The 19,421-nt window shown below is 51.3% G+C and overlaps 1 protein-coding gene across 14 annotated transcripts in view; it reads right to left on the reverse strand.

Annotated features, from left to right (window-relative positions):
* Nucleotides 1–2,181: 2,181 nt before the first annotated feature.
* The window catches only part of PITPNM2 (phosphatidylinositol transfer protein membrane associated 2), a 132,486-nt gene continuing 115,246 nt past the window's right edge, over nucleotides 2,182–19,421 (reverse strand). For 10 of the 14 annotated variants that reach the window (XM_083804375.1, XM_083804362.1, XM_083804370.1 and 7 more), the window contains 10 exons: nucleotides 14,402–14,566; nucleotides 12,130–12,336; nucleotides 10,217–10,365; nucleotides 7,541–7,657; nucleotides 6,707–6,823; nucleotides 6,206–6,354; nucleotides 5,304–5,453; nucleotides 5,031–5,214; nucleotides 3,583–3,711; nucleotides 2,182–3,294 (listed from right to left, as the gene is read on the reverse strand). In XM_083804375.1, coding sequence (XP_083660501.1) covers nucleotides 2,947–3,294; nucleotides 3,583–3,711; nucleotides 5,031–5,214; nucleotides 5,304–5,453; nucleotides 6,206–6,354; nucleotides 6,707–6,823; nucleotides 7,541–7,657; nucleotides 10,217–10,365; nucleotides 12,130–12,336; nucleotides 14,402–14,566 — 1,715 coding nt within the window. In that variant the 3' untranslated portion in view covers nucleotides 2,182–2,946. The remainder of the gene's footprint in view (nucleotides 3,295–3,582; nucleotides 3,712–5,030; nucleotides 5,215–5,303; nucleotides 5,454–6,205; nucleotides 6,355–6,706; nucleotides 6,824–7,540; nucleotides 7,658–10,216; nucleotides 10,366–12,129; nucleotides 12,337–14,401; nucleotides 14,567–19,421) is intronic. The other 4 variants (XM_083804364.1, XM_083804366.1, XM_083804365.1 and 1 more) reach the window with 2 other exon arrangements.

Here is a 19,421-nt window from a genome sequence, read left to right on the forward strand (position 1 = left end):
GATGCAGACTGTGATGGACTGAATCGGTGGAGAAAACTTATTGGCATATTTCCTGGTAACTACACCCACGTCATCTGGTATTATTGCAGCAATAAAGGTCCTGCTCTACAGTTGCTTCTCCATGTTGGATTTGTACAATGGCAACGGATGGGGGGCCCGGGAAAGGACCCGGGGAAGTTTCAAGAAGCTCAACAAAGGATGAGGACGGAGGTGCTATGATTGTCAGTCTAACTGGTTAGTAGCTGTTTAAAACATGAAGTGATGGAGAGGTGAGTATAATATTGCACTTCTGCATTCATTGACAGTTACATTAAACTTGGTCCATGAAGTAATTGCTTTGTACATAATGCCTGAAACAAAAAGCTACATTTTTAAATATTAATAAACCCTGAAGGTTCCAGTTCCTCCAGACATTTCTTCCTCTACATAAATAAATAACTTTCCATTTTATATATCCACTTTTTATGTTGAACATTTACATTCGCCTCTGTTTTACACTATCTACACATAAGAAAATGTGAACATCTCATCAGCATTGGAAAATGTACAGACCATGCCTTGGTTGTGGGCTTTGAGGAGAAGTTGAATTTTGCAAAGGCCATATCCAAATTTGCAGGAATTGTTTTGTGATGTGTTTTGGTGACTTCACAGGACGGATTGTGGCTTGGCTTCCTACTCGGATGGCAACTGTTTGATAGAACATTCGACTAGCAAAAAGCTGTGGGACGATTCACATTGTTTGGAAACCCAGTCAGCTCCGGCCGTACATTCAGAGAGAGCTTAGCTGGGCCCACAGGAAGGGAAGTCAGTTTTTGGTAATAAAAGTCATCGGATACATTCTGCAATTGACTAATTATCAAAGAGAAGTGGTTAAGCAGTTTGCAGTCAGGCTGCAAGGACGTGGGAGATGCACTGTGCGGGCGGGCAGCTGGGTTTGAGCGCCCCGCCGGCAGCTCAGCACTGTCCCTCCGCTGGCGGCGCAGGCAGCGGGCGCGCTGCGTCCGCATCGACGCCCCGAACACGAGGTCTGCCTCGGATGCCTGATGAGTTTAGGTTTGCCTACTGTGGCCTGGAGCCAAGTAGCAGAGCAGTGTTCACAGTGCTGTGTGTCTCAGTGCGGCCGTCCTGCACTTCGTATTGAAACAGTTAATAAAATGAAGCAGCCAGTCTAAAAAATTTTGTTATAAATAAGATCCTCGTAAGTAGAAAGTGATATAAATACAGGTAAGTGTGGTGGGGGAAGCAGGGTTACACACAGTCGAGGAGCTCGGTAGGACTATAAAATCTCCACGTGAAGAGGCCAACTGGAGGCTGTAAATGGGCACCCCGAGCCCCCCGGGGGGGTGCCCCTCTGGCCCAGGAGGTGTGCGCAAGGAGGGAACCAGGCCCCTCGCCGCGGCCAGAAGTCCCGGCCAGGCTGACCTGGGGGGGGGACAGGGCTACGGGGCTTTCTGGAAGCCCCCGCTCTAGGCACTGTTCTCCTCTGCAGCACGACACAGCGCACACTGTGCGCGTCTCGGTGTTACCAGGGGGTGCCGGACAGCAGCGATGGCTTCCCCCACGCACCGGGCAGCTCCCGTCACCTCGCACCCAGCCCCGGCTCACTCCGGCAGCACACAAACCATCGGCTCAGGCACAGCCGCTGAGAAACACACCAGGAAAATTAAGATATGGCCTTTTCTTAAGCTCGCCTGACTCTGTTGGCACACTTCCTTACAGCTGGAAAAACTTCCGCACAGAGTTTCTTTTTTTTTTTTTAAATATATACATATACATATATATACGTGTGTGTGTGGGCATATGTATATGCACGTGGATGGATATATATACACACACACACACATCCTGGCTTAGCAATATTTCTTTGTCATGCACTACAAACAGTTAGATGTAGCTACATGAGATGGTAACAGGTTTCCATTCTAAAAATCATCAGTGCAAAAAACAATGAGGTTTTACAGTTCAGTAACTACCGGTAAAAGAAGCGAGTCTAGTTCCCATTGAAGCTGCTACTGAACTTGGAGAGAACCTGGGAAGAAGAAAATGTCTCAGAGGTGGGTGTTGAGAGTCAGACCCTGCATTTGGATGAGAAGAACTGCTTGCAAATATATGGTAGTTAGTTCTGGAAATAATATAGAGCAATATTTGGAGACTAACAGCAAATTAAGTGTCTGAGGCTTGTAACAGCTCAGAGTAGCTTGTATTCTTCTTTTAACAGGTCAACACGTTAAATTCCATCGGCTTCTAAAATGTCTCTTTAAAAAATAACAGTAATAACGACCCCACTTGCTTGGGCGTGAATCTGCCGACATTCTGCCCCTACCAACAGCATCTTTCTGCTTTGCCACTGCACGTACTCCTTGCGAAAGTGGCTGAACTTGAAGCTCCTCGTACAGGTAAAGCTCTCGGTTGCTCTGCCTGGCGCAGCCCACGGTAAATCCCTCGCTTGGGGCTGTCTGTGCCGGGGAAGCAGCGCGCTCACTGAACCCCAAACCCACCCCGTGCCAGCACTGGCAGAGCACCTCGGTCTGACTCCTGGGACAACCAAGAGCAAGTTCCCCCAGCCTCATCCCCGTTCCTGTGGCTCTGAGGACAGCACTCGGTCACGCGTATCGGAGCGATGGCTAACAAGGCGAGGAGGCACATATTTACAGTCACTAAACCTGGATAAGAGAAGGAGGCAGGAGAGAGCGCGATCTTGACCTGGAGACTTTTCCCCCCCCGATTTCCAGCTGTTCCTTGGGCTCATGCTGCACAAACCTGACGCTCCCGCTTGCAAGGCCTGAACGTTCCGCGTGGGAAACATCCCATCTCTTCCCAGAACACCACGATGTTATTAGAGTAGCACCATATTTACCCTTCCAGCCCGTAACGCCGGCCTCGTCCCTCTTTCCGTTTGTTTTCCCCTCCGGTGGCTACAGCCGACAGTCGCTGGCTCTGGCTTGGCTACTTCTGCCCCAAGAGGCCAGACTCCAGGCGGGATGCTGTGCTCCGGCCCCAGCACCCCGTGGCGATGCTCATGCTTCTTTGGCTGCGTTCCCTGTCCCTCTCCTTGTCGCTGTCGGACTGGCTCTGGGTGCGCTCGGGGCGGTGACCGGCGCTGCCGCCGCCGGCAGCCGAAGGCTGGGAGGAGATGGTGCGCAGCAGGTGGTTCCTCTTGCGCAGGAACTCCGTCTGGCTGGGCAGCCCGAAGCTGCCCTTCCGCAGCGCCATGCGCGTGGTGTTCTTGGCGGGGCGCGAGCGGTGGTTGTACTCCAGCTGGGCCAGGTGGGCCGCGTACCCCTCCGTGATGAACTGCGAGACAAGTAGGAGAAGGGCAGGCGTTAGAGGGACGGGACGCGTTTCCCCGCTAGGCTCTGGGAGCTGAATGCTTTTGCTGTGCCAGGTTCACCGGGTGATGAACAAGACATGCAGCCACCCAGACAGACGTGACAGGCCCTGCCACAGGGGACCTTCCTGTCTTGAAAAGCACCAGGTCAGAGAGCAGTTTTAGGGTGACCAAATCCCCACTGCTCTCCCTCAGACGGGAGGCCCTTGGCTTTTCGGGCAGCACCCAGGGGGCTCTGACGAGCTGGCTCCTACCTGACACTGGCTCTGCAGCTTCTTGGTGGGTCGGCCAACGATGTAGATGTGGGTGGGCGGGAGGCTGATGGAGCTGTACACGGAGATGTCCTTCGTGGAGCCATATGCTGCATGGATCCTCATGTGGAGCTGCAGGGAGAGAAAGCAACACGCGGTCAGAACATAGGGGCGCTCCTCGCCGCTCAACAGGCAGGGCTTCTTTTTTTTTTTTTTCTAACCAGCATTTGTAGGAATCTCAGGTCAATAACTTATGTAAGTTCCCAGCTGGATAATGCACCGCTGAGCAAAGCATTAATTAACAGAGCCGGGGATGTTTACAGGCCGGAACAAGAGGAGTAACAGCAACAGGAAAGCAGATCTCCTCTGGCTGAACGGCTGCCGTGCCTTGAGGTCCGCAGGGGGCAGGGATGCCGCACACTTCACTGCCTGCTTGCCACTAGGGGAGAGGAGTGTTTTGCAGCCCCCTGTGCAGTCATCAGCAGCAGCACGGAGCCTTCCCCTCCGCTGGCCATGCTGCCACACGCAGTTACGCTGCTCAGCGCTGCGGGACGGAAGGAGAAGGGACAGGCAGCGACACACAACTGCCTTGCGGGGCTTTATCCGCCTGCACTCCCAGCGGAGAGCAAAAGCAGCTCCTGGCCAAAGCCTTTGTCAGGGGGTTGAAGCAGGGGAGGTGCTGACGTTGGTGCCACCACAGGACCAAGCTGCTTTGCCCCCAGAGCTGCAGGCAAGCCAGGGATATGGACTCTTTGGCCCTGGTCACAGATTTGTCCTCCAAGAGGACAAGGGAGAGCAGCTAGCGCGGCCCTCGTGGCAGCAAGTCAGAGACAGCTGCTCCTGCCACCATGGCTCAGGCCAAAATGCGAGTCCAAGGGTTAATGAGGGGTTCCCTGTTTTTCAAGGCAGGGCACGAGTGCTCTGGAAGCTGACAGCTACTTCACTTGCCAGGCAGAGAAAAGCTTGTTTTATTTGGAGCTTTTCTGAGCCTCTGGGCTGAGTGACATTACGACCTCCCTGGGGTGAATGCTCGGGAAGCCGCTCTACGCAGTCTCCCATCAAGGGTAGGTGGTGCAAGGCCACTCCCTGCGGCAGCCCCACGCCCTCCAAAGGGCACCTCAGACCCGCAGGTCACACGACGGGCAGACAGAAAGCCACTGAGCAGGTGACAAAAGCACACGAGCAGGGAAGGGGAGGCACTGCTCCCTGTTTCACTTGGCATTTGGCGTTGGAAGAATCAGTGATGAGATGGGACAGTGCAGAGCGGAGATGACACAATTTAACAGCACAGACACTTTGTGGAGCAATAAAAGGATGAAAATAAAATGAACAGAGATTAATCTTCCACTGCAGGTCGCATTGCTGCCAAGAGACTGGTGCTGACAGGGGCAATTGGACGAGCAGCAATCTAAACCCGTGCTACGATCATATTTCAGCAGATGCAGGCTTACGTCTGTGATGAGGGATTTCAGGAAGTTGGCCTTGTGCCGCAGTGGGTCGTGAACGAGCCCATCGCAGAACGAGACGATCCCATGGGGGAAGTTGTGCTGTGCTAACCACGCTACCACCCTCTGCTTCTGCATGTCGGGGCGGCCTGTGACGTAGATAATGAGGTAGCCAAGGTCTTGCCAGTGCCTAGAAGAAAACCCACAAGTGCAGGGATTACAGACCTAGAGCAACGCTACGGGCAAAGCAAACCGACTGCCCCAGCCCCTGCCACTCACCGTACAACGTCGACCGCTCCAGCGCGGACTTTGGGGTCGCTGCCCATGATGGAGACACTGGCTGCAAAGGAGCCGTCGATGCTGAACACCACAAACTCCGTCCCCTTCGGCAGAACTGTGATGTAGCTGTCTGCGTAAGTGTGGTCACCCCTGAAAGGGAACCGGGTATTTATAGGTATAAAGATACTGAGGCTCTTTCAGAAGTACTGAGTGCACCAAAGCAGCCCCAGACCTGGCCCAAAGGCTCTAACAGCTGTGCTACCCTCGGTTAGAGCAGCGACGGGCACTGCAGGAAAGACTCTGTGTTGAGGTAGGGTGGGAAATAGTGCTCCGGAGTCCTGGTGTCAGTGCCCGTCAGTGACTCAAAACACACTCCCAGGAGAACATAGCTGCATTCACCACTAAAAAGATGCTCCTCTTCTCCCCCTTCCAAAGCTGAATGCCAGCAACTGGAGCTGAGCTGAAACCTCTTGGGCTGTGAATTACCATGAGAACAAAGTTCTGCCTCTCAAGGACAAGTTTATAATCTTTAAAATACGCTCGGCTGTGCAGTTTTGCAGATGACAGTGAGGCCATACACCTATGGTGCAGAAGGCGTGCAAGATCCTGCAACCAGAGCTCAATTACCATCCTGTTCATGATGTAAGAGTCAGAATAAAACATGAATCTTCCTTTTATAGCTGTAGAGTACAAATCATTTTGCTCCTGTTGCTGGCAAACCAGGCTCTGAACACACCCAACAATCAGAGCTGCCACGCAAGGAGGGACCGTACTCTACAATTATCAAATTCCTCTTTTGTTCTGGGTTACAGGTCTATGACTTTGTCACGCAATCGCATGGCCTGTTTCGAGCCTTTTTTGTCCTCTTGCAAACTAAGCCACAGCCATCCAAGGTACATCACCTGACCACCATCTTGACAGGGTACACGCCAATGCCCAGGCGCCGGTTCTCAGGGATGACGTAGGAAATTCTGCCACTGCTGTTGCTGATCTCAGTGTCAAAGTAAACCCACTCTCCTGACGGCGGCTGGGTCATGATGTGGATGTCCACCTGGGGAGACAGCAAGTCTGGGTCAAAAACAGCGACAAAGATGAGTTGTACAATGGGCCAAGCACAGGGCCCTTCCATCCAAGCCCCATCGTTCAGCTGGGCTTGGTCCTGCTTCCACTCTCTGTGCTTTGCAAGACCCAAGCTGAGAAGCAACTGAATATCGGGATGCTGGAATGAAAGCCAGCCTCCAGGATCAGGGCTGTCCCTGGTAGGAGGCACCACACAAGCCTGAGCAGGGGAACCGGGCCAAGGCACAAGGGTAAGAAACCCAAGCAGGCAGTGAGGGAGCAGCCTCTGCCCCCGTCCCCCCCTCTTTTCACCACACAGCGCACAACCCCATAGCAGACTGTACCTTTTCTCCCGTGAGCGTGACCATATCTAGTGGACCGTACATAAACCTTCCAGTTAAGGTCTGGGGCCCATCTTCATTAGCGATGGTGTCGTTTATCCTGTGGTTGGCTGTGACATTCTACACAAAACAAGAAGAAAGAAAAAGTTCAGTGACAAACAGTCTCAGGGGGTATGCCAAATACGACTGCACAAATCAGCGTGTGGGTTTCTCTGTCATTCCCCACCCTCTCCCCAGTTCACCCACAGCTCTCAGCTTCGGAAAATAATTTGACCTGTAGGGGAGGTGAGACTTTGTTCCCTGCAGCGATGGCCACCATGTACGTGGCTGAAGAGCCCATTTAAAAGGCAGTTTGTATGTGCAATGCTGCTGCTGTCCGTTAGGTCTTACACTTTCAATTTAAGAGGCAATACAAACAGTTGCCAGAGAAATTTGCTGACACTGTTTCAGCTCTAGCAGAGAACTGCCCTCTTTCAGGAATCAGAGACATTTCCTGGGAACGAAGGGCATTCACATGGGACTTGTGTTCTTGAACTTTGGAAGAAGCTGCTTCTCCTTCCCTGACCTACAGCCACACTCGCTGCATTTTACACGGAGTGAAGGCCGAGACCTTGCTGATACAGATCTTTTGGGTGCCTCTTTCACAACTATCTGAGTGAAATATCTCTAACATACATCAGCAGCATAAAGCCTCTGTCTATATAACATGGCAAGTGCATGGACAGACACAGGTGCCCACGGTGGCTGCCTTCAGCACCGTTCTTGCAGCCCAAACTGAAGCCCCCGTAGGTGACAGCGCGCCCTGCCGCAGCAGAGGCAGCCCCCAGCCCCCCTCACCCGCAGCTTCACGTGCGTCCTCTTGCGGAGCCACTTCTCGCGGGGCTTGGAGGGGGTGAAGACGGACACCTCCTTCCCATCCAGCTCCAACACGCTCGAGTTCTCGTGCCTCATCACCTGTGGGAGGACAGGTCCCGTCTGCACATCAGCCACTTGCACAGTGCCGCCCTCATCCTGCCTGCACTTTCCGCATCTCCCCAGCCTGTGCTGAGGGAGGGCAGGGCCTGGACAGAGACGGCCGAGTTCCCCTGCTGGGCATTTGGCTTGTCAGCTAGCACTTTGAGAGGCTGCTCCCTTAAGAGCAGGGAAAATCGCTTTCTTCTGAGCTAGCGAAGTCTGTGGCCAGCACTCGTTTAATCCTGGCTGGGATGCAGGTAAGAAGGGCGGGTTATTTAGGCTGTCAGGAGGTACAAAACTGGCTCAAACGCAGCAGAAAGTGCTGCACTTCCCTTCCTCCAGGCATTCACTAGTCCCATGGCCTGGCAGGGACTGATCTCCAAGCCAATAGGTGTCACTGCATGGGAACGGAGATCCAAGAGGGACAAGGTCACATCCCCCAGCCAGCCTTTGGGAGCAGCTCCTGCCTGCCAGGGCACAGGCGAGAATGGAGAAGGAGGAACCTGGAGAGAGGAGGGTTATATCCTGCCTAGGTTGCTCTTCAACCCCAGAAGGGAAAAGGAAGACAAACACCAAAGGCGAGGAAGTGTCTCAAAGGCTGCTCTAAGGCTGGGAGGTGACCCTGCAAAGAGAACTCCAAAATTGGCAGCAGTCTTTTGTGACCCTGACCCTCCAAAATATTAAGAAGTCTCTCGTGTGTCAGCACAGGCTGACAGCTACAAGCTCTTGAACACAGCCTGTGGGGTCAGCAGCTCTCCAGCTGACCCAGGCAGTAGCGGTCTGGCACGGACCAGCTCGCTTTGCAGAGCTGAAGTTGTTTTTCTTCCTGGGAAACAGAAAAAGGACCCCAGGAAGGGTGAGATTGCTGGGGAGGGATTTCACAGAAATCCAAGGCAAACAAAATAACTAGTTTTACTGAGAATTATTTACATCAGGAATCAATTTTGAGTCCCATTTGGGGTATTTTAACAAGATTCAGTCTTTGGAGGCTAACGCTATCCAACAGCTTTCTTTTACACTTTGTCCAGAGATTAGAAACAAGTCCTTATTAGGGGAAGAAGTGGTGTGGTGCTCTGGAAGGACAGCAAGAGGAGAGGGCATGAGAAAAATGACAGTCTCGAGGCAGAGATGAGCGAGTAGAGACAAGCACTGGGGAAGCAGGGGTGCCACACTGCAGAGGCAGCCACTGGCAGGCTTTGAGCAGATGGAGAGCTGCAAGATATGAAGTACCACACTGTGCTGCAGCCCCAGGTTTGGGCTGAATCCTGAGTAATTGGTTGTGCTATTTTGGGAGGGGGGGGCCTTTCACGTGTGAGACCATCGCAGCTCTTCCCACTCAGGCACAAATTACGGGTCCCTCACTGCCTTCAGCCCCGCTGGGCTAAGTTTGATGCGGGGCTGTGGTTTCACAGCAGCTGAGCTGGCGAGGTGTATGCAAGCACGGAGACGTCTCGCTGGGCGAGATACAGCCAGAGAAGAAAGGGTCTCGCTGGATTATTGCTACTGCTCTGCTGCCACCAGCACCGACATCTCTGTTGTTTATGGTTCGCACACAATTTGGAAAACAGCACTGAAAGAAAGTTTGCCAACAGAGTCATAAATAATTGAGAGCTGCAGTCGAGGAGGCTGGAAGAGAGCGGGGACAGCTTAACAGCTGAGCTAACACAAAGCAAATCCAAGCGCCGTAGTGGGCAACACAAACCACAGAGTTGCTTTTTGTTTTGTTTTTGTTTTTTTTTCCACTTCCATGCTCTAAGTACCTTTCCTTGAGGGGGTTCATACTTTGTAAGGCAAATAACACCCCTTCATCCCCCAAGGAACTGAAGAAAAAAAATTGTTTAGGAAAGTCATATTTTAAACAGTGAATTTAAATCTCAGGCCAAATTTAAGTTGACAGAGTCTGAGGCATCGGACTGCAGAAATCCCCATTTACCTAGCCCCAGGAGAACTGCTTTGTACTGGAGGAATGAAAATAAAATCCCAGCACAGTGATGATGGTCTGGGTTCCTAGAGGAGACTGCAGTAACTCAGAAAGCCAAAATGAGGAACCCAGCCCTAACTATCAACTCATGTCAAACTCATACAGAACTTCGTCGGTTTTATTGAATTTGGTGCTTTTTCTATTTAGACACCAACAAGTTTCTTTAAGTTTCGGACTTGGGATCCGAACACACACAGAGAACAGCTCACTTGCAAGAAACAAGTGCCTCCATCATTTGCCACTGTGGTCTGATGGGAAACAGCCCCAGGCTGCTTGGCTCACTCCAAGGCTCCTTGGTGAGACTGCCTGAAGCCTGTTTTGATGACAAAACCCAGACCTGAACTAACGGGGTGCAACAGCACCCATCCGTTAATTTTGCATGGGTGCAGCTCTGCTAGTGACACAGGTCAGAAGCAAAAAGACAGGGAAGAAGATGGACCTGCACAGAGGGTATTTTCACATCTCTACAGATCAAGAAGAGTAATGGAAGGTACAGTGGAAAAATAAAAATCCTCCCCCCCTTTTTTTCCCAGCAGAAACAGATCCCAAGGGAGATCAGGGTGGGAGGATGACTGTACCTGTCTCAGCAGGAAGGAGACAACGTCTGTGGACTCCCAGTAGCTCGCGTGGAAGAGGTGAGGTAAGGCAACCGTGGGGAAAGCCGTCAGGGCGTCAGGACAGTAGAGAGCATAGTCGATCCTTTTGGTTCCCCACCATTTGGCAGCAACTAGAAGGAAAAGATTTGTTCAGAGCGGGTTCACGTGCATGCACGGTCTGTCACAAATGGTATTTCAAGGCGCTGGCCCCTCGCTCCAGTTAGGCCAGGAAGTTGCTCCCCTGACGGTCGCACTGTTAAGAGGGAACAACCAACCCGGGGCTTACTGTCTGCTCAACCCGAAGGAGGAACACACAGAGGCAGCAGCACTTGAGCTCTCCTTTATTTAAGGACATACAAAAGCACTAGGGGGCAGGTATTAACTCGCCGTTCATCCAGACCACAGGGAAGGGATCCAAGGCTCACATGCAGCGAGCCTGGGAATCCACAATCCAAAGCAGAAGACAAAACATGTCTCCTGTGGGATGTGGGAGGAAGGATGTGCAAGCTCTGCCCACTGCAGTGTGTGCCCAGGTCATCTCGAGCCCTGCTTCAAACTCCTTTAGCTCTCACCAGGGAGTGAAAGACTCTTTAGCACCCAGATCTCAGCCACGTTGCACAGGATCTGAATGCTGGGAGCCCACGTGAGATGTTAAAGGCTCCACAAGGCAGGGTGCTATGGCACATGCTGCCAGGATTGGCAATCCCCAGTAAGTCCTCGTTGCCTTCCGAGGCCACCATGGTGCAGGTGACAGAGGTGCCTGGCCCAGCTCTGGACCAGGGGCTCTGGGACTCCACTGCATGGGAGGACTGAAAAATGCACTGAGATTTGGGTGGGCAAAGTTACAGAAAATTCAGGAAAGTTTCTTCCACCGAACAGCTCACGCACAAGTGGCTGACAGCCACCACTCGCACACCACCACACTTCAACATTGCCCTGAACACACACACACATCCTTTCCAGCTCCAACACAAGCACGTTTCAGCCCAAAGCCTCCGACCCTGACGGCATGGGCAGCTCTCCCAGCAGCAAGGAGCCCTCAGCTCCTGCACGTTCTGGCCTGGAAGAGCAGCCACGGAAAGGAGAAGATGGGTCAGGTGAAGACAGCAACAGGAAGAGCTGAGTTTGCATGCAGGTCGCAAGCTGGGGTTTTGGCAGAGTTTCTCCTCAAACTTGTTTTTCTCTGTAACAATTTTCCCTTTTTATGGCCTTCCAGGAAAGCTGCCAGGCATAAGGTACAATCCAACAAAGCCTTCTTATTAAGGGAAAGCTGCTGGTGATGAGACCCGATGCTGAACTTAAGAAATGGACCCATCAGCTCCTTCCAGAGACCAGCACAACCACTGAGAAGTGCAGAGACTTACAGCATCAGCACTTCCCCAAGACCTGGTGTGCTGAATGCCCAGGCCACCTGGGGACATCCTAATGGCCCTCGAGATTTTGAAGAGCCAGGGAAAAGAGAAGGAGGGCATTGCTGGACCAACACGGCTTTTCCAGATCACACAGGCACCTCCTCGCAGCCACTTCTGACTCCCTGCCTTCCGAATTGGCAGCTCCTGGTCACGTCCCAACCTTTCGTTTCTCATGCAAGTCCCCAGCTTGGGTAATTCCAGATTCTTTGTATGAAGCAGCCAGGATTAACTCTTCCGAGCTCAAAAGACAATACGAGGGTGGTAGAGGCAGAAGTGTTGTCCCCACAACTCTGCCTAGAAGAACTCCTGCTCTTGCCAGATGTTAGCAGTGTTAGGAGTGACCTTCGGAGCAAAGTGACAGAAGTACTTGTTAAAATGCAACCAGAAATTGCAAGTGCCTCAGTGAAAGCGCATAGATTTGTTGTGAAGATCTGTGACCACCGAACGAGAGGAGGTTGACTGGAGCAGGTCTCTCCAGAATACCTTTCTTGATGTCCAGGTTGGGTATCCGAAGAGCACAGTCTGCATCCTGACTCGACGGCCCTTTGAGTTTTCTTCCCTTTGAAGGGACTTCCTCATGTTTACGCTGCCTGGGTCTCTTGGATGAAGTTTGGGTGGGGGATTTGTGAGGGAGTGCAAGTTGGGACAGAAGGCTAAACCCTCTACAATGGTTAAGGTGGTGTTTGGTTTCTAAAAAGAAAAATACATACAAAAGCGAACAAAAAACAGAAATCATACTTCTTACGGCACACACGATGCAGGCAACACCACTTCCATCCTCCAGAAGCTCACGCTGTGAGGAAGCTGCACCCTGGGGAGGGCTCCCAGAAGGGAAGCGCCATTTTGCAGCGCCCTTGTGGCCTGCAGGCCACCTCCAAGCCTCAGTGTATCAGCTTCAGGCTGCCACTGCGCTAACGAAATTGAGCATATGAGCTGCAAGGCCGGTGCTGAGGGGCTGTGCCGGTACGGGGAGGTGAAGGAAGGGGCTGAGACACCCTGACAGCATGGAGAAGGAACGGGGCTGGTCACAGGCCGGGTGCTGGGGACAGGCACCCTGCGTGGCCCTGTGCTGCCCAGCACTTCGGCAGCTTCCCCCTGCGCCTGGTGGGGCCTCTGGAGCGCCAGGCATGTGCTGAGGGCCGGACTTCTCCCCTCTGGTGTCACAGACAAGTTTTGATGGCTGTGAAGTGTGTGCAGGAATACCTCACACAAAACGTAAGTCAAAATAACTGGAGGAAAGCCGTAAGACTGCCCAGACCTCTGCAGGCAGGCAGGGGGATGCGCTGACGGACACAAGGGCAGCAAAAGGTGCCCCCCACGTTCGCCAGTGGGTTCCCCACCTACGCAGCATGAGCTCTGTGCAGGCCTGACCCTGCCCTCAGCTGGCGGAGGCAGGATGGCTGCGGGGCCTTACGTGGGGCCTTCAGGCACCGTCCCACCACGAACCCTTCCTAACAAACAACGGCAGCCCCCAGCTTCCCTCCTGGGCCGACCGCGCTTGGCAGCTCTCCGTGGGTGTGAAACAAGCACAAAACAAACACCTTCTCCCCGAGTAGCCTTCCTCCCGTGCAGATTAAAAGTTAGCAGGCAGCTGGCGAGAAAGCTCGTCAGGACGAGTACAAGAACGCACGCTGGGCTTACAGCATCGGCTCTCGGATGTGCTTCAGGGAAGAAAAGCTCATTTGTCCGAGGGCAGGTAGCGTGTTCCTGCTGCAAAGGTCGCCTCAAACAGGACAAGAAGCCTCTGCCCCGTGCCCACGCACTTCCAACAGCTCACACTTGCCTCAGGGAGCGTTACTAAGCTCGGTAATTAATTACGAAGCAAGTTGTTCATAGCCCTGTAATTTATTGTGCTGGGAACAGACTATCTCTAAGTTTTCACCACCTTCTGGGACAAAAGTTTGGGCTGAAGGTTTTTCGGTTTTTAAATTTGTTTGGCTTTCAGCCTCTTTCCATCTGAGTTTATCAGAGGTCCCTGAGGATATAGTCTGTTAATCTCACACCTCAGCTGAAACGAGGAACGGGCTGAACTGCTAACAAGGGCTGTTGTTCCTCACTATGTTAGCTGGGAAGTTATACAGGTTTTGATAAAAAAATAAAAAACAACATCCTTTTTCTCCTCACTTTGCTCTGGGACATGGCCCATAATTGACTGACTCTTGGAGCTGCCCTCCAGGCTACAGAAGAGCTGAATTTTCGATGGGAAGTAATAAATAACCCAAACCTTTTCCTGCCTTTCAGCATTACAGAAGGGCTTACTTGTCCCCTCCTCTTGCGGATCACGTTTAAGTAATCTGCACCAAGCCACGCACCACATCCTGCATTATTAATCTAGAAGTGCCGATCCCCACTAGTTCTGCCAGACTCTTATCAACAGCAGTGCACAAACATCCCTTTGGGTTAACCCTCACCACACGCAGCAGCCAAACGGCGCTCGGAGTTATCAATTATTACCATTTTTGAACAATTTACACCATAATCACCAGCACAGTCCAACATGCATAACGCGGCAATGGCCCCTGTGTCATAACCTGGCTCCTCCAGGGGTTACGATAACACGCAGCACTGACTAGGACAAAACCAGGTGAAGGTGAAATAGCTCCAGGTTTTGTTATAAATGGAAAGCATACCCCAGACAGACAGACAGACGGACAGAAGCTGCGTGGCTCTAAGCCAGAGCGGGACGGCTTGGTGCACGGCGCTGAGACAGCGGTGTGGTGGCGAGCAGAAGTGTCGGAGGGGGTGAAACACTTACTGTTGGCTATGTTGGAAGCAGTGTAACTGTCTGCCATTCCTGAGACCTGGCTGGCAATGCTGATCTCACTGGCTCTCCGGAAGCCCCTGAACTGAGGGGCTGAAATGGGGGTGGACAGGGACGCGCTTTCCATGAAGACGGCACCATGAGACTGAACAACATCTGCTACAAAGTTGAAACAGGGAAATCAAAATATTAGACCAACAGACAGAGGCTGGGCAAGATGAACTTGAGAGGAGGAAGAGGAGGCAAACAAGGCTCGTAGATGCAAAAGCCTTTCAAAACTGATCGGAATGAAAAACATTTCATTGGAGCTCTAGTTTGAAAAGGAAGCAAACACCACAGCAGGCAAAGAGGCATGTGGCAGGAAGAGCAGTCTTTGATTGAGAAAAGCAAAATAATTAGCTAAAAAAAACAAATCCAAAACCCCAAACCAAAATCCAGGCAGACTTATTTAAGCAGCAATAACAGAAGCATGTGTCATACATACAGATGTGAATATATCCAACTTTATATATTCACATTGAGACAAAATAATAATCAGGGGAAGGAGAACAACAAAAAAAACAACCTTTAAAAGGGGATATTTGTTTTCTTGAAACATTTAGACTTAAATGAACATCTCCAAGATAGAAGCATTAATGCAAAAAAATATCAAGAAAACATTTTCATGCCTGGCAGGGACTAAATTTGAACTTGTATTTTATTGCTGATGGATACAGCCAACACTCGTTAAACTAAAACAGGGGCTATTGAGGAAAAAGGAGCCTGGTGCTGAGCACTTACATCTCCAATCGGTGTTGGTGGTTCGGGGAGCGCTCAGTCTCTGTGAAAACAGAGCTTCTTTTGTACAACATGCAAGTCTGGATTTTAGATCCCAACCTGAGGTTTACCAAGTGTGGCTTAACCCTCTAGTACATAAATACAGAAAAGGAGGATTTAAAGGCATGCTCACGTGGACCTTATACATGTATTAGAGGGAAATGGACCTAAAAACGTTCAGGACTGGCAAACCAAGAGATGCTGTAAGTCAAGATAAAATCTCTGCATTTCATTTTTCCCCCCTGTAACAGTGGTATGAGCACCCACCCCTCTGTGGATGCTCTGAGGCCAAATTAAACGTCTCTGAGACATCTCGCCATCCTGCACTGCAGAGGGTTTGTAGTGCCGATACCACGTGCTTCACAGCAGGCAACACAGGTATGACAGTAACATGCAGAAGTGAAGCTATTTACTATCGCTTTAATGTTGCCCATCTCTGTTGTACCTGAGTAGCAGCATCTGAACTTTTTTCCAGACAGGGCAAAAGTTTGTGCCCAGCTGGGCAGTGGATGCCACGGGGAACACAGGAAAATCACTCCCCTGCACCAACATCCTCCGCCTACTTCAGCCAGTTTGGCAATCCCTGGATTTGATCCCAGTGTGCAGCTGACACGAGGCGTTGTTTTGGCAACTGGTTTATTTTAATACAGATCTTTTTGCTTGGGGCTACTGCTCTGCTTCCTCCGATCTTTCAGTTCACAGCAGCAGTGTCTGTGCCCACACAAATCCTGCTGCAGCGGAGGGAAAGAGAATGTATGAAGCAGAGAATGTGTAGATAAGTGTCGGTAAAAGAGTTCTGTTCTCTGCAGGGAAAATCAGGCCACAAGCTGCTCTGTGTAAAAGCTTTGTGGACTGCAAGATCTGAGTCCTAGCGGGAGCCTGACCTGATGATGAGCTTCACACACTGCCCACGTTGTGCCTGAAAGGCCATTACCAGCATCACTTTCTCAGCACTTTCCTCCACTTTTCACCTTGCCTCAAGCTGCTGGCTGTCAAGGCTGCTACCAGCATCCACAGCCCAGCCAGCCCCACTAGGCCAGCACAGTTTTCTTCCTGCAGAAAGCACCAGCATGAGGCAGGAGAGACAATTCGACCAGAGGCTGTGCTTGGGGAACATGAGCCAAGGCAGGAGCTGGCTGAGTTCAACCCCACAGACGGGGTAAGGGGTCTCACTCCCACTGCAGGTACCTACTGACTGCGTGACCCGGCACAGCCCTCTCACCTCTCCGAGTTACCCCTTCTTCTCCTTGCCTGTACAGACTGGGAGATCCTTCTGCAATTATCCCTCCCATCACACGGGTGCCCCGACACAGCTGCAGCACAGATGATGACCGTCAGCTCCCCCGAACTCGGTCAGGTGCAAGGAGAGGTTTGGCTTTGTCCAGCCAGGAAAAATGCCAGGCTCAGGTTTAGCTTGCACCTACCAGCGAGGCCTGAACTTCTTTTTCTCCCTTAAAAATAAACATCTGTGACTTGAATTAGGAAGCAGCTGGAGTCTTACACCAACGCTACACAGGAGGAAAGGCTGGGCCAAATGGGTTGATCACGGCTCTGGCTCTGTTAGCTTATCTTCGCTTAGCTCTGCGTGAATTTTACCTCCTTTTTTTCATGGGCCCGGGAACTGGAAATAAGTAAAGTTAAAAACAGTGGCACTCTGGGCTTGCTTTCTTAGTCATCTGGCTTTCTGTGCCTAGCTGTGGGTTTCTGAGTCTGAAGAAAAAACAAAACAAATCAACACAAAAAAAACCACTTCAACAGCCCCTCCAGCACCATGCTAGCTAGTGTCACCACAGGAGTGATTCTCGCTCGTATAAAAACCTGATCTGTTTTACTGTTACTGAGCTGTATGTCGGTGGCAGGAGTCTGCTCTGTAGGGGCTGACGTGCAGCCCAACTGCAGTGTCCCTGCGTCCAGCCCACTTGCGTTACTGTCATGTTTCTTCCTTTTCCCAAGCTCTGCACCCTCTGTCCCTGAAAGATTACAGTTTCTAAGAAAAATGAGGGCCAGGAAAAAGCAGGGCAGGAAACGTGGACAGAAAACTGCCCCTTTAGCCAGGCTTCCTCAACCCCAAAGCTGCTGTGACAGCGACTTCCAGATAAAACCCCGTGGCCTGACTCACAGGAAAAAAAGAAAAAAAAAACAACGAAGAAACAAACTAACAACATCTTTCCTAAACTCTGTGTATTCCTTGTACCAAATCCCTCGGGCAGGAAGATTCTTGCCTTTTTGAAACCCAGGGGGCTGTCTGTGGGAATGATGTGACCGGGGCAGGACGCAGCAGATGCTGCCACACCGGCACAAAGTGACCAAGCCCCTGCGACAGCTCCTGCTCCAGAAGGGCCCTGTGTCCTGCTTTTCACAGGTGGCAGCCCGGGAGGTTTCTCCAGCAAACACTTCCAGCCCAATCCCGATGCCTGGAACAGGACCAGCACCAGAAAGATCAAGTTTAGCCACAAACCGTCAAGACTAGCTGTTCCTTCAGGACATTAGATACAGGTGGACAGAGGTGCCACTGGTTTACTGCGCTGGCTGAAACGTGCTTTGTACCATGTCTGAGAGCAGACCTCACCAGAGCGAGGAAGATCCCAAAGCTGGAGACCTGGCTCGAGTGGCACCCTGAGCACCCCTCTCCCGGCAGCACATGGCAGACCGATGCGTGAATTGAGATTTAACTGCACTTCTACAAGAGCTGCCATAAGAAGCAAAATCACTTTTTTTTTTTTGCCTGGCTATGGATCTTTAATACTCATTTCAGTGCTGTACCTTTTTGTTTACGGACCCATTCGTCAATGTTCTTACTAATTGTTTCGCACTCAGTGAACGGCACTGGGCCATCCTCCTAATGTACTGCTGGCACCGAGTTAAGTCCTTGGGGCATCCAAATGGCACGTTTCGGTATATGCTCTTTGCAGGCTGGGCTGTGCCACCAAAGCAGGGAATACTGAAAGCAGCTGAAGATACGGAAGGTTCAATAACAAAACAAAGAAGCCAGCCAGCTGCTCAGCACAGGCCAGACCCTGCCTGCACCAGTCACTAGCCAGTGCTGGGCACTCTGCAATTGCTACCCTAAGATCAAGAGCCACACAAATTTCAACACAAATTTCTGTTGTCCTTAAGTCGTTATGATTCTGGAGATCCATTCCCAGTGGCTGAACTAGGAATCAGCACCTGCTGCAGTCAAACCAAGCACTGCTTGGCCACATCGTGCTCTTGAAACACAGGGTAGAGAGCAGAGAAGCTTCTGAAAGCCCTGTCCTGACAGCAGGGTGTATCAGATAACAGCTAACGGGCATTTCATCACTGACCTCCAAAGTGCTTAATTAATAGTGCCAGATCCTTTCCCTCTGCTTTGTTACAGAACATCACAGCACGGGCAACATGGCAACTGCACACCTGAAAATCATCAGGGAGAGACTATCTGGGATAGCCAGCGATGTTGCCATCCTGTATGACCACATAACGTACTGGACTGCTCATGAACAGCAAGGGTCAGCTTGTTAAATAAAAATAATTAAAAAAAAAAGGCGGCTGAATCAGGCACCCAATGCGAAATAGAAAAAAGGTGAGAATGGGCAAGTAAGACACGGGAAAGAAAGAACCAAAACAAAGTCAAGTCTCATTAAAATCACAGATGCAGCACCAGCCACCACCAGAATAAATGAGGCCATGCAGCATTTACAACGGTAAAATAAGGCAAAACGAATGCATCAAAGTTTGCTTTTTAAGGCAGAAGTCGCGAAATTAATTTTCAAAAGCTAACACATACAGCTACCTTGGGGTCTGAAAGCCTCAGTCAGTGTATTCAGCAGAGCCACAAGGACTGTCCAAACACGAGATACTCAAATGGACAAAATCTGGTCCGACAGGCATTAGACTTCTGGCCACAGTGCAGCGTGGCTGAGCGCTGGGGAGTTGGACGCTGCGGACAAACCAAGCAGTTCCCAGGGGATCCTGCACATGAGCAGGGCCACCCGGGGACTCCACGTCTCTGTGCCAAAGCCTCTTCCCAGCAGCACAGCCACCACAGAAGGAAAAAACCTGAGCATGTGGCGGCAGGCCCCCCTTCCAAACTCAGCACTGTAATGCCAACTCATTCTTTTTCCTGCTGGGTCTCCCAGACCCCAAGCACGACCCCAAGCAGTTTGTTCATGTGGCACAGCCTGAGACACAGCATGAAGATTTCAGCTCCAGGAGGTAA

This window comes from Anser anser (genome assembly GCF_964211835.1).
Source record: "Anser anser genome assembly, chromosome: 18".
NCBI lineage: Eukaryota > Metazoa > Chordata > Aves > Anseriformes > Anatidae > Anser > Anser anser.